Here is a 14,041-nt window from a genome sequence, read left to right on the forward strand (position 1 = left end):
TTACTCTCAAAACTTCTAGAGTTTGCTACAATACTTTCATTCTGATAAACTCTACAAATCATACAAGCATTTTGGGGATGATCTGGGTTTCCTCCCTGAATCAGTTTAATGAAAGCGTTGGCCTCTGATGATCTTGTTGGTGCCAAATGGAATGCTATACTGCTATACTCACATCGAAGTCTGTTCAGCTGTAAATAGAGAATATTCCTTTTGCAGAGATAATCAACTGAAAGACATTTTCATGGACTAAGACTTATATTTTTAAATCTATGCAAAATAAAGACTGTGGACATAAGGAAGCTGACATGGTCAATGAAGTAGTGCACTGTGTTAATCGTGGGTGGAGAAGGGACCATAGGAAAAGAACAGAGGAAACCCGCATCTACATAATTCATTTGTACTAAGTGATGGCCAAAGGGTGCCGCCTTGGGCTCAACAAATTTTATAGCTGTTTTAGAAAATAAATATGATAGGAGAATTGACAAATAGTAATACATAAATATATAAACGTCAAACTCAAAAGATCTGTAGTTCATACCACAGTCTTGTCATAAGCAGTTAATTTAGTATCAAGAAAGCTATCAATTTAAATTTAGAGTATATATGAAAATGGACTTGTATCTTTGTTTGTATTCAATTTATTTTACAAGAATTAGAAGCACAAGGAATATATACCCAGTTTTGTGTGTGTAAATAATGTATCAAAAAATTATTTAGGGGCTTCCCTGGTGACGCAGTGGTTGAGAGTCTGCCTGCCAGTGCAGGGGACACGGGTTCGAGCCCTGGTCTGGGAGGATCCCACATGCCGCAGAGCAACTGGGCCCGTGAGCCACAACTACTGAGCCTGCGCATCTGGAGCTTGTGCTCCGCAACAAGAGAGGCCGCAACAGTGAGAGGCTCGCGCACCGCGATGAAGAGTGGCCCCCGCTAGCCGCTGCAACTAGAGAAAAGCCCACGCACAGAAACGAAGACCCAACACAGCCAAAAATAAATAAATAATAATAAAAAATTATTTAGGTTAGCATTGCTTGGGAAACATTTGAGAATTCACTGTCTTATTTACTTCATGCTGAGGACCATGCAGTTAATGACAGATGGCAAGGTAAAACCAAGCTGTCCCACAGTGTTCTTTATAGCAGCCTCTGTTGGAGATCTTTTCATATAATAACACAAAAGCAATGTACTAGTAATCACAGTGCCTGCAGTTACAATGGAATACAACAAAAATGAATTCCTGAAAACCATACCAGGAGAAATATCACTTTCCTGTCATCTAATTTGGTCGTTAACCATAAAACACTAAGTGTTAGGTCCTGTGCTAAGTACTTTACACCCATCATTTCATTTGTCCTCACATAACCCCGAGATAGGCACTAACACCCCCATTTTATAGATGGGCAATCTCAGCCTTGATGTGATTAAGCAACCTGTTAAAAGATCACGCAGCTATAAGTGGTGTTCAAAGGATATAAAGTTTCAGTTATGCAAGATGAAAAAGTTCTAGAGATCAGCTATACAAAACTGTGCCTACAGTTAACAATACCATATTATGTACTCAACAATTTGTTAAGAGGGTAGATCTCATTAAGTGAGACCTTGTCACAGTAATGATGATGATGATGATGATAAAAAGGTCATGCAGCTATGAAGTGGCAGAACCAAGATTTGAACCCAGGTCTAGGAGACCCACGCTCTTAAGCATTATACTAGTTTGTATTTATTTGTTTCTTAATATGGCTCAAAAAGGAAAAAATAAATCTTAATCATGCTAACGTAACATAGCAAAGGAAAACAAAGTGTGCTATTCCTAACAAAGGAATGACAAAGGAATAACTTATGACACTTAATCTGCTGCTTCTCCTCAGAAACAAATCTTTTACTGAAGCTGAGCAGAAAGGCTGAAGTTTCCTTAATCTCTTTTTCATAGAAGCTACATAAGCTGCTCAAGGTTACACAGCTGGGTGGTGCCAGAGCCAGGATCAAAAACTATATGTCCTGACATCTCAGTGTCCTTGCCACCCTGCTATGCTACCTCCTTAGAATCTACCAGCTAAAAAGAACCGTTTCGGCACATTCTGAGGGAACGGAATTCTCCCACCGAGACTCCTAACCATGCACCCTAACGATTAGATTCATGTGCTACTTTGCTACACAAGAACTGGTCCAGGTTTTGTCTCACACCAGAAAGCATCTCTTTCCTGATCACGCATATCTTCAACTAGGGGGAGAATAAACTGTTACAGTGCTGCTGCCACCTGCAGGCACCACGGACCACGTCTCACCTTCCTCTTCCAATTCCACTTTCTGCTCTGGTGCCCTGTCTTCTTTTCTTAAATTAAATTCTTTCTTCTTTTCTTATATTAAATTACACTACCCCAAATACTTATTGAAATAATCAAGTCTAAAAGATATATCTGACATAGCAGTTGTCAAAAAGGGTTTTTATCGAAAAGAAATTGTTTATATATTTTAAAAAATGAGGCTTCAAATATCACATAATATAAAGTGAATGCAGATATAATGCCACCTAGCACTTTGACTGCTTGAAAGTTTTACAAACAGGATACAAAGGCATATGGTTATTTTAAAATCCAGTTAGTATGTGCATTTCATGTTGTATGTATAAAATGTACCACTATTAAGCCACTTTCAGCAAGTACTGATTAGTTACATTTTTAACCAGGTACTTTCCCTAAAGCATAACGATTACAAGTACATTCAACTCAAACTGATCTCAGTGAATAACAGAGCAGGCAGCCAGGACAGACATCACTTATCTCTGGATCAAATGTGGTACTTACCTGGATTCTGTGTAGGTTTTGACTGATTGGAAAGGTCTTCATGCTCTATGTGAAAATAAATAAATAAATAAAAGTTGATTTCAAGCTTTAAACAAATTATTCACCATCATAATAATCAGAGACTGGGGTCAAAAAAAGAAAAATCCAGGATATGTATGTATACTGTGTTAGGAAAACAACATATGCCTATAGAAAAAGAAAGGAAATAAACAAAAACCATAGTAGTAACTATATGAAGATTGCTAGGATGATGAGCAACGGATTCCCACCATTTCTCCTTAACTGAGCAGGCTTTAAGCAAACCTTGTTATTTTATAGATATATTTAAGAAAGCTCTTGGGAAAGATGATGGCCTGAGTGTGCCATCTAGGAGAAAGTGCAGCAGGAGGGCAGTGAGGAACCACTGTCACTAGTTAGGCCGACAGTCACTGCTGGGCGCCAGTGCCTACAACAGGGAGGAGGCCTGCAAGTGAAGGTGGATGCTGAGGGCAGAAGCTACTGCCGTCTGAGGAGCCAGGCTCACGAGCCATGTGGATCACAAAGCAAACTGAAAGGAAGTGGCTCTGCCTACTTGCTGTGCTCAGTTCTAGAAAAGACCCTACGCTAGGAGGTGTGAGGCAGAACTACCCTAGTTGAGTCTGACTTGAATCCTGTGAGACCGACAACCTAAAGCACACTCCTCCCCACCCCCACGGGAAAGGACCTGTCTAACCGAACGGGTCAAAGATACCAATGGAAAAAAATGACCTTGCATGGCTTGCCAATAACTGCCCAAGAAACCAACAGTGTGACAGGCACAAGGTGCAAAGGGAACCCCCAAGCCCTGACATGGTGAGCAAAAATGATCACAGCTTGTTTAAGGGACTTAGTATACGACTGAACAGATGGTGTCTATCAATGGAGAGTCCATGAAAGAAAGAAAAAAAGAACTTTAAAATCCTGTAATGCAGATTAAGAACATATATACACAAACTACTGCAAGAAAATACTGCAAGCAGAGAAGGTGAAGACTTTAGATATAAAAATCTAACTCCAAATTAATAAATGCAAATTATGATGAAGATTAGAAATAACATTGCTGAAAGCTAAATTACTTAGTTGAAAATAAACAAAAATTCCATTTAAAATGGCAAAAATACAAAAAAAAAGGGTATCATAAATGAATAGCTGAGACTTAAAATAAATACAGTGCAAAAGAAGAGTATTAGGAGAAAAAAAAACAGATGAAAAAGCATTAATTAAAGAAATATAAGAACAAAATTGTCCTAAGCTTTAAAGACTTGAGTTTTCATATCCACAGGGCTTAAAGAGTTCCAGGAAAGATCAACGATAAGATCCACACCTAGACATCCTGGCGAAGTATCTGAACTCCAAGATTAAAGACATTTATGAACTCTGAAGATAAGGAATATTTTCTTTGTAAGCTTACAGAAAGAGACTACGGTTCTAATAAAGAAAAGAAAACGGGAATTGGGTTTCTCATCTACAACACTACACATGCACCCTTTTTGAAAAAGCTACTTAGAGAAATTTTCTACTAGATGAAAATTAAAATGAGTATATGAGGATAGGCCATCATAGAAGAAACAGTTAAGAAGCCATGAGTTCAGAGGCACAGAAAGAAAAATATATAGTAGTCCATCAAAACACACAAATTGATGAAAAAGGAGAGGGAGTAAGGAAGTCAACAGTGGAACGTAGGACAGCTGTTTTTAATTTCTGCACAGACAACCATTAAGAATATGAAGGCAGTCACCAGTGATATTAAAGACAGAAATTCTAAGCTTGGGTAGGGACAAGGAAACAAAAGTTGTCTGCCCCGGTCCAGGAAGATCCCACATGCCGCGGAGCGGCTGGGCCCGTGAGCCATGGCCGCTGAGCCTGCGCGTCCGGAGCCTGTGCTCCGCAACGGGAGAGGCCACAACAGTGAGAGGCCCGCGTACCGCAAAACAAACAAACAAACAAAAAACTAGGATAAAAGAATAATTTATTCCAAAAACAAAATGGAAGGACTAAGAACAAATATGTAATTTTTATGATTATCAGAAATTCCTATTAAGTCTCCTCCCCACTGGTTTAAAAACTCAGATTCCAGCTATATATAATTGACAAAACAACTAAACAAACAAAACCAAATAAACAAAGCCCTAAAAAAAAGAAATTTGAAAATATACAGGCAAAACACTTTTGAAAAATGAAAACAAAAAGGAGTGAGGACCCAATAAGGGTCAATACCCAATAAGGCCAGAGGGAAAAAAGTTATAGTAAAGTGTAAGTCAGCTGACATTTTATATCCAGAAAATTCAAGAGACTTTCAAGAAAAAAAAAACTACAATAGGGAATCAGCAGTAAGTACCTAGAAATGAAATATCCATTTATAATTGTAACAAAAAACAAAAACAAACCCTCTAAAATCCCGAGACAAAAACCTGAGGCAAAGAACCTGTATGAAGAAAATTACAAAATCTTCTTGAAAGAAGCAGAAATTAACACAACATTGTAAATCAACTATAACTCAATTAAAATGCAAAAACAAAAAAAACTTCTTACAAGGCCTGGGGAAAAACACTACCATTTGACAGGGTTTAAAGACATACATATGATTGAATGGTAAAACTTAATATCGTAAAAATGTCAAGTATCCCCAGATTACTATGTAACTATAAATACATAAGTTCAACTCTTTTTAACTGCATAAAATGACCTTAAAGTTCAGATGGAAGAATCAATTTCCAAAAATGGATAAGAAAAGTATGAAAATATAGTGAGAGAAAGCTAGACTTATCATATGTCAGAATATACTATAAATCTGCTAATCAAACCAATATGGTATCATCACAACATAAAGTCACTAGATTGGAACAGAATAAAGAACCCAGAATAGAGCCATGTGTGTAAATGAAAACTTAAGATAAATATATTACTTCAAATCACCAGGGAAAACAGATTAGTTAATAAAGACTGCTGGCATGAATGGACTGACTACCATCTGCAAAAAAAATTAAGATGAACCTCTATTTCACCCCTATGTGAAAATAAATTCCAGAGGGAGTAGGAATCTTACAAGGCCTAAATTACCTGGACTACCTAGGGTTAAGAATTTCTAAACTAAGGTAACTTGGTTCCAGCTTTTCTTTCACAGCCTCTATCTGTCTATGTAAAAATGTAAAACTCTAAGGGCAAGAGGTACCATAAACAAGGGCAAGAAATAAAATGACAAATTTTGGAAAAAATGTTTTGCAACTTTAGTCAGAGTACTCAGCTGCAAACAACGGAGCCACTCTGGCTAGAAAAAAAGAATTTATTAAACACTAGAAAGTAACTTTGAGTCTCTGGGAAGGGCAGAATTAAATTAAGACAGAACTTACTTTAAGTTCTATCCCTACCCTACACATATACAGAAATAAATGGCAAGTGAATGAAAAGCTCTACATTTAAAAAGAATCACTACAATAGTAATTAGAGAATGTAGATGTCACAATGTTGAAATGGGAAAGGGTTTCCTAAACAAGACATAAAATGCAGGAGAGTCAAATAAATAACTGATCGAAATAAAAATTAAACTTTTGTAAAAGACAGACAAAAGGAGAAAGCAGCTAAATCAGCCTTGGCTAAATCAGATTGGCAAAAGTAAAAAAGAAAAAAAAAAGCCCCAAACTGATAATATCCCATTTTGAAAGGGTGTGAAGAAACCCTATGCTCACATATCCTCACTGGCAGGTATAAACAGGTACAGTCTTTTTGGAAAACAATTTGACAAGATAGAGAAAAATATTTACACTTCATATCCCGTATTCCCAATGGGCCCAAAGAAAAAGGCTGAACTGGAATATGCTGGGGAGGTTCAGCCCTTCTGAGCACCTTCTTACAAGCCTTTCCTCCCCACGGCAGACAGGATGTGCCCAAATGGAGACACGCATTAAGTCGGTGATGCTTTTCCACGGCCTGTCAGTTTCCTGCTCATGAAGAATGGTTCTTGTTTCTACAACCTGCTCGTGTTCACACACGTGGGCCGAGGCTGCTCTAGTGGAACCTGTATGTCGCACTCAGATCCATCATCATGCTCCAGGGCTGTGCTCCCTGTTAGGACACCACCACATCCCACAACCGGCCCCTCCAAGTGTACCATGTACAAGTTATTGACTTTTAATACCCCATAACAACATGATTTTACCTGCTGCTACTGGATTAGGCGTATATGGAGGTGGAGGGGGCACACCTGGAGCTATGACATTGGCTAATGGTACCAGACCTGCATTGTTATAAGCACCTAAAATAAAAATATAATAGAAAAAAATAATATAAAATTTAGCATCATTCTGAGTTCAAACTGTGTTGACGCAGCTATCTAATTTATTTCTAAAACTGTTATATAGTACAGTTGCATTTTACACAGAGGTTTGGGTCTACGGTTGAGTGAAAAGTGAGATCAAATCAGACAACCAGAGACTTCTATTTCCCACTGCAGGCTCACTCCAGACACAGCTCACGGACGGGCGTGGTGGGCAGAACCGACCAGATTTAACTGGTCCACCTTTTCTGTCAAGCACACACACTCGGCCTTTTTAAGTTAAATGCATTACTGATGCCTTTGAATACCAACTATCAAAAAGGGATTCAAGAGGATTTACCCATAAGCAAAAACCCATAAAAATAAGGATGAGAATATGCAATTAATTTATCAAAAGGAAAATATCCTAAATAAACTCTGTCTTCTCCATTGTTATAGCCCAAGACACATGGCAAAATAAAGCTCATGACAGCATATTTCATAAGTGCTCCAGATTTCCAAAGTACATATATCAACATTTACTATCAACTTAATAAATAAAGAGCAAAAAGAACAAAAAGTAAAATCTGAAAGAGCGCCTTACTTGGTGCAATAGTTGCATGTGGCCGGCATGGAGGTATCGGATAAGGAACGGGTTTATGTGGATTGTATGTTGAAGGAGGCTAAATGAGGGGGAAAGTACAGCAGTTAGGAGAAAATCAAGTAAGCCGTCTCCTGGCAAAACAAACTACAACTTGTCTTTCAAAACATTTAGGCCTAAGAGGCCAAAACTGCCCCAGCATATCAAATGCCACTGCACTAATACATGGTACAAATGAGGAAAATGGCTTTACTAAATGTGGTTCCTATTAAATTCCAAAGATAGATCCTGCCAAAGACTGCTGTGGAGGTGTTTATTCTTTTATTTCAGTTGTAAATCATCTCCAACGAAGGGCCAAACCTTATCCTAAACAGCAGATTCTTCTCTGACCCAGTCTAAATTAATCCAAGAATTCCTATCTCCTCCTATGGAACAGCTACTCAAGAACTTCCAGCATCCTCCTGAGAATTCATCTTATCATTCTTACCCTCTTTTCTCCTTTTGGAAGAAAAAAGCACTATTTCCTTTAGCATCTGGCGTTCTGACAACTCTAGTAGAACGTAGACTGGAATTATGAATTCAGTAACTTAGTCTTTTTGCCTTTTGAAATCCACAAATCTTTCATTTTAGAGTTGATAGAACTTATGTAAGTAACAAGGAACATTCAAAGGGTTGATCTCCAGAGAACCGGAGGTATCCAAAGATAGGCCACATGCTGTACTTTTAACTACAGAGAGAGAGAGAGAGAAAGACAGAGACAGAGAGAGAGGATGCTAGAGCACGCACACCCACTCGAGGGGGCTGGCACTCACGCCCCTGCAGCACAGGGGATCCACTGGTGGTAAGGGACCCAGACTCTCTCTAGTGCGCATAACGGCAGCCCTGGATGATGTACTAGTCCTGCACAAGGACTATGATCTGTGACTACCTTGCTATAAATAACTGCCACTGGAGTTCTTGTCAGGTGGGCAGGCAGGACTGCAAAGTGGCTGTGTGGAGGCCTCCAGTAGGTCAGCTCCAACAATCCTTCAACCCACGGGCTTGTCTTCTCCTGTCCAGTTCATATTCCAATCAATCATTCTAATCACTCCCTTGAAAATACTCTCCACCTCCTAGCTCCATTCTTACTTCACTAACACTAATGCTAATTCAGCCACCAAACCACAACCTTCATTAAAGTGAACTCTCCGCACTCCACATCTCCAAGAAAACAGCTGAATGTGGCTGCAGAAAAAAGTAAAAACAGTTCATCTGGTCTACCTTTAAAATAAGATATTAAACCTCAATAGGGCCCTTAACACTGTTAACTAATTATACTATTATTTCCCTAGGCCATTCACTTTCCTAGAGTTTCTAGTATACTTTAAGCTTCACAACACAAAAATGAAACTTATGCCTTGAATAGACAGAAAACTAAATGTAAGAGTTAAGACTTGTTCCATCATTTATTTTCTAAACATACTGGTTTGGACGGTCCGAGAATCCGTGCAGCTATTCCTTTGCCTTCGTTGGTACACTCGTCACCATCTTTCTTCAAAGGGGTTCCCTATTAAAAAAAAGAAAAAGGAAAGATAATTGAGACTTAAAAAAACCCAAACAAACCCAAAAAGCTAAAACAGAACAAAACAAGACATCCACTGTATTACACAGAAAAGGATGTAACTTGGTAGGACATTAAGGACTTGGATTGCAAATCCAGTCCTGTCCTGGCTGCCTGATGCTGACAAAGTCCTCGACCCTCCTCTGCCACAGAACCCTCATAACATGTACAGAGGTGGAAGGAAACACACAATACACATGGAGATGACAGAAGAGGATAAAGTATGTTCTAATTTTTTGGGGCTTCCCTGGTGGTGCAGTGGTTAAGAATCTGCCTGCCAATGCAGGGGACACGGGTTCGAGCCCTGGTCCGGGAAGATCCCACATACCGCGGAGCAACTAAGCCCATGAGCCACAACTACTGAGCCTGCGCTCTAGAGCCCGCGAGCCACAACTACTGAGCTAGCATGCCACAACTACTGAAGCCTGCGTGCCTAGAGCCCGTGCTCCGCAGCAAAGAGAAGCTACCACAATGAGACGTCTGTGCAACGCAACGAAGGGTAGCCCCCGCTCGCCGCAACTAGAGAAAGCCTGCGTGCAGCAATGAAGACCCAACACAGCCAAAAATAAATAAATAAATAATTTTATTTAAAAAAAAAAAAAAAAGTACGTTCTAATTTTTTCTCTGCGCAACAGGAACAGCCAGAGACAGACCTCCAGTGTTACAGTGTATAACGCTCAAAGAATCAAAGAGAGTTCTTGTATTACAGTTGAAAATAGGTAATAAAACATGGTGTTTTCTATAAGCAGTAAGTGTGATAGCTTATACTGACCTCATTCAAGACTGCTATAATTAACAGATCAAAATAAGCTGACACCCTATTACAACACGTCCCCCTGATAGCATGTGTTCTAAATGGTACATACTAGTATGGAAGCCAGCTTCCAAGGTGGCCCCCAGTGACCCTCAGTGCCTACTGCCCTTGTGCAGCCCTCCAAATGAATAGAACTGACCTGTATAACAAATAGGATATTCCAGAAATGATGGCTGTTGACTCCCAAGTCTGAGTGACAAGAGAAAACACAGCTTCCGCTGGCCTTCTCCAGGACTATCTGCTCTGGTGGAAGTCAGCTGCCATGTCAGGAGGTACTCAAGCAGCACTAAGGAAAAGTCCTTACGGCAAGGAACAAAGACCCCCTGCCAACAACAACACTAATTTACCAGGCATGTAAGTGAGCCACCTCGGAAGCTAGGCTTGTGTTTCAATCAAGCCGTCAGATGACTACAGCCTTATGAGAAACCCTGAGCCAGAACCAAGCTAAGCCCTTCCTAGGTTCCTGATACATAGAAACTGCATGAGATACTAAATGTTTACTGTTTCAGTCCACTAAGTTTTAAGGTTATTTGTCACACTGCAATAAAAATATACCATTCTATGAAAAAATTATTTCACAAAGAAGTCTGAGGAACACTGGGTGATATAAAAACAAGTGTATTTCTTACGGGACTTCTCAGACTCTTTATTATGCAACATGATTCTCCAGGAAGTGAGTTTCCCAAACAGACTTAACTGTGAAACTGTCTGCAGAATACCGAGAATTTGAGAAATACTCCTTTACTACATGTAAATCAGTGCTTCTAAAATACTTGGAAAAATAAAACCAAATCATCCTCTTTTCCATTTGGCTTGTTCTTCTCTACATTTTACGCAAATAGTTTAATACAGCTTATGTATGAACTTTCATTCAGTAGTGAATCTATGAATTACGTTGCTGACATAGCAAAATCCCTTTCCTTTGTAGACACATCATCAACTGGCATTTTCTTTAAATATCATTAACTATGCTCAATTTCATATGAAGAAGTTTCATATATAGCCACGAAAGTATACTTACTGGGAAAATTCCATTTATGCGACTAGGTTTCCCTTTGGGATATGGATTTCCTGGGATTGTTCCACAAGAAGATATCATAGCATGAGGAGCTTTGCAGCCCGCCTTAAAAGCCTGTAAAATAACAAAGAAGAGGGTAGTTATAAAAAAAAAAAAAAAAAAAAAAAAAAAAAAAAATCAAATAAACTCACAAATTAAGTATTCTGGATGTTGGGAAGCCCTGCTAAATAACATGAATTAAGGAACAGCATCACATTCAATCTGTTCATACATCAATCAGCACTTCCACTGGTGAACATGACCAAAATTAATCAGTAAAATCACTTCATTTAATGGAATTATTTAAACAGTAATAATGTTTTTAATGTCACAGATAATAGACTCCTATACAAAGATATCTTCACAATGGATTTTGTAAATTGTGTGCAAAGAAGTCCATTTACTATTTGATATGTCTCATTTCTCCAATGACCAAGAAATAACACTGTCCAACTCAATAAACACCAAGCTCACATTACAGGTAAGGCAAAGAGAGCACAGCCATGAAAGAGACATGGTCTCCACTCTGAAGAAGTTTACATAACTTAGTGGATAAAACACAAACAACCACATGGGACACTGGGTGTCCAAAGAGCTATAATGATGAAAAAGTAAGAGTTCTCTGGGTACTAGTGTTCAACATAATGTTATGTAATTATGAGATATACTGAAGGATGAGATCTTGGTCTAGCTTATTTATTATTGTGTCCCCAGCTTCTGAAATGGTGCCTAACACATACTGAATTAGTGCTCAATAAATATTTATTAAAGGAATGAAAAGCACTGTAATAGGTGACATATATTCTAATGGATCTATACTGTATAAGAATATCAAGTTAAATATCTATATGCTGTATTTTATAGGTATATATGATATTATTATCTATATAATCCAGCCCCGTACTAAACATGCCAACCCTAAAAATCATCTCAATTTTTGGCTATTATAAATAGTACCAGGGTGAGTGCCCTTATAGATGAATGTGTATGCTTCTATTTATTTCCTTAGTATAATTCCTAGAAATAGAATTTTTGGGTCAAAAGGTATGAACACTTTAAAGGCTCTTCAATTTGCCTTTCAGAAAAGTTGTACTAATTTACATTGATTAAAGGACCTATTCCACAGAAGACTCAGGCCCAGATTATTTCTGAGATGGGAAAGTCACATGATCAGAATGCTTCGTAAGGAAGAAAACTACAGTAGTAAATGCCTAATGCCTTAAAGAATTTAGTCAAAAAACTCAATGAAGTTATTAAAGTAAAGAAACGTGGACTCAGATCTTGCTTTTGCTACAATAACTTATGACTAAGGCAAGTTCTCCACTCTCCTGAGCTTGGCGGAGGGCGTGAGGATTAAATACGATTGAGCTGCAGCTCCTAGGGGAGCAGTCCATGCCTTCCTCAAGCAGGTTTCTAATCACTAATTCAGTTTCCAACCATCACAATCCTAAGAAATAACTACCTCAGACGACGAATCAAGTTTTCTAGGCTTGGACAAGTACTACTTCCCCCACTCTTACAGATTTTAAATTAAAAAACTGCAATCTTGCTTTATTACTCATCTTTTATGAATTTGATGAAAATAAGCCCGATGACAAAGCAAATTTAAACAGTCAAGTTCCTAAATACATAAAATGAAAGACAAAAGCTTGGAGCCATGGCAGAGCTACCAAGGGACCGAGAATAAACACCCCATGAGGCTCACGCTGAGGGCTGGCTTCTCACTCTCAAGCTGTCTCTTCATTCACCAGTGTCCCCCCTCAAAGACTGCTGGGGTGTCATTCTTACCCCATCACATAACAGCAGTCAGGTTATTCAACAAAGTTAACATAGGAATAAGACTGTACTGTTTTCTTCATCAGCATTCAGAAAAACCAACATACCATTTATATAGCAATCTTGAGGAAATTACCTGCTCAAGCACTCTCTTGCACCGTTTCTTCTCAGACATATTTATCCTGAACAGATCTTCAATGGGACGAGAATTCTGTGCATCAACAATGTTTCTACCAAGCAAATACAATTTGGCTTTTCATTTAAGAAGCTGGACACACATATTTAATACATAGATATATCTGAGTAAGCTTTTCCCCATGACATAATGAGGAAAGTATGATTACTTAGTTTTAATTGGTGAATGTAAATAACATGTTTATGTGAAGATGGTAAATATAATAACTGAACTGACATTTATCTGGCTACCTGAAAGTAACAAAGTAATACTTCAAATAAAAATCACTATTTTGAGATTCTTGCAAATATACCCTCTCAATAAGTGTCAGGAGAGCTACTGGCAATAAAACAAACCCATGTGCTAAATGCTTAAAAATCATGGTTGATCTAAAAATGAAGTTTAACCTTATGCTTCATTTTAATTTTGTGCTTTTTGTGGTCATTTACAAATATATAAGGGACTTAAAAATGCATATGCTGTAAATAAACAGCAACTTCTAGACTCTTACATTATAGGAGAGTAGGTTCCTTTTCTCTTACATTCATCACAGTCTTTTCTCAAATGTCATGCTGGGTGCTTTCACACATCTTACAGTATTTAAAGTTCACATCCCTACTAAGTAGATGAGATCCTTATTTTCACAATTGAGGAAAATAAGATCCAGAAAGAGTAAGTATATATTAAGTCAAAAAAATACACGCTGTCAGAACGTGGAAGAACCCATCTAACTATAAGTCCTCTGGCTTTATCACCAAGCCTTTCACGTTATTCAGAGTGGGAATGCAAAGCAAGTCACCGAAACGCAGACAAACTGAAATAATTAAACCCGATAAGCCCCACTATTTTATAAGTTATAACCATGTGTAATAAGCACACTAGATAGTTAGATATAAGAATTCAGCTCTATGCTTGCATAGATTTTATTAGAGTCCCATTTACTAATA

At 38.3% G+C, this 14,041-nt stretch overlaps 1 protein-coding gene across 1 annotated transcript in view; it reads right to left on the minus strand.

Moving 5' to 3' along the window:
- Positions 1–14,041, minus strand: part of PROSER1 (proline and serine rich 1) — a 28,096-nt gene that overhangs the window by 5,586 nt on the left and 8,469 nt on the right. The window contains exons 6-11 of the mRNA XM_028497687.2: positions 13,056–13,149; positions 11,108–11,218; positions 9,135–9,218; positions 7,676–7,754; positions 6,976–7,071; positions 2,802–2,846 (exon numbers count right to left, since the gene is read on the minus strand). Of these exons, the coding sequence (XP_028353488.1) occupies positions 2,802–2,846; positions 6,976–7,071; positions 7,676–7,754; positions 9,135–9,218; positions 11,108–11,218; positions 13,056–13,149 (509 nt within the window). The remainder of the gene's footprint in view (positions 1–2,801; positions 2,847–6,975; positions 7,072–7,675; positions 7,755–9,134; positions 9,219–11,107; positions 11,219–13,055; positions 13,150–14,041) is intronic.

The sequence above is a fragment of the Physeter macrocephalus genome, chromosome 13, assembly GCF_002837175.3.
Source record: "Physeter macrocephalus isolate SW-GA chromosome 13, ASM283717v5, whole genome shotgun sequence".
NCBI lineage: Eukaryota > Metazoa > Chordata > Mammalia > Artiodactyla > Physeteridae > Physeter > Physeter macrocephalus.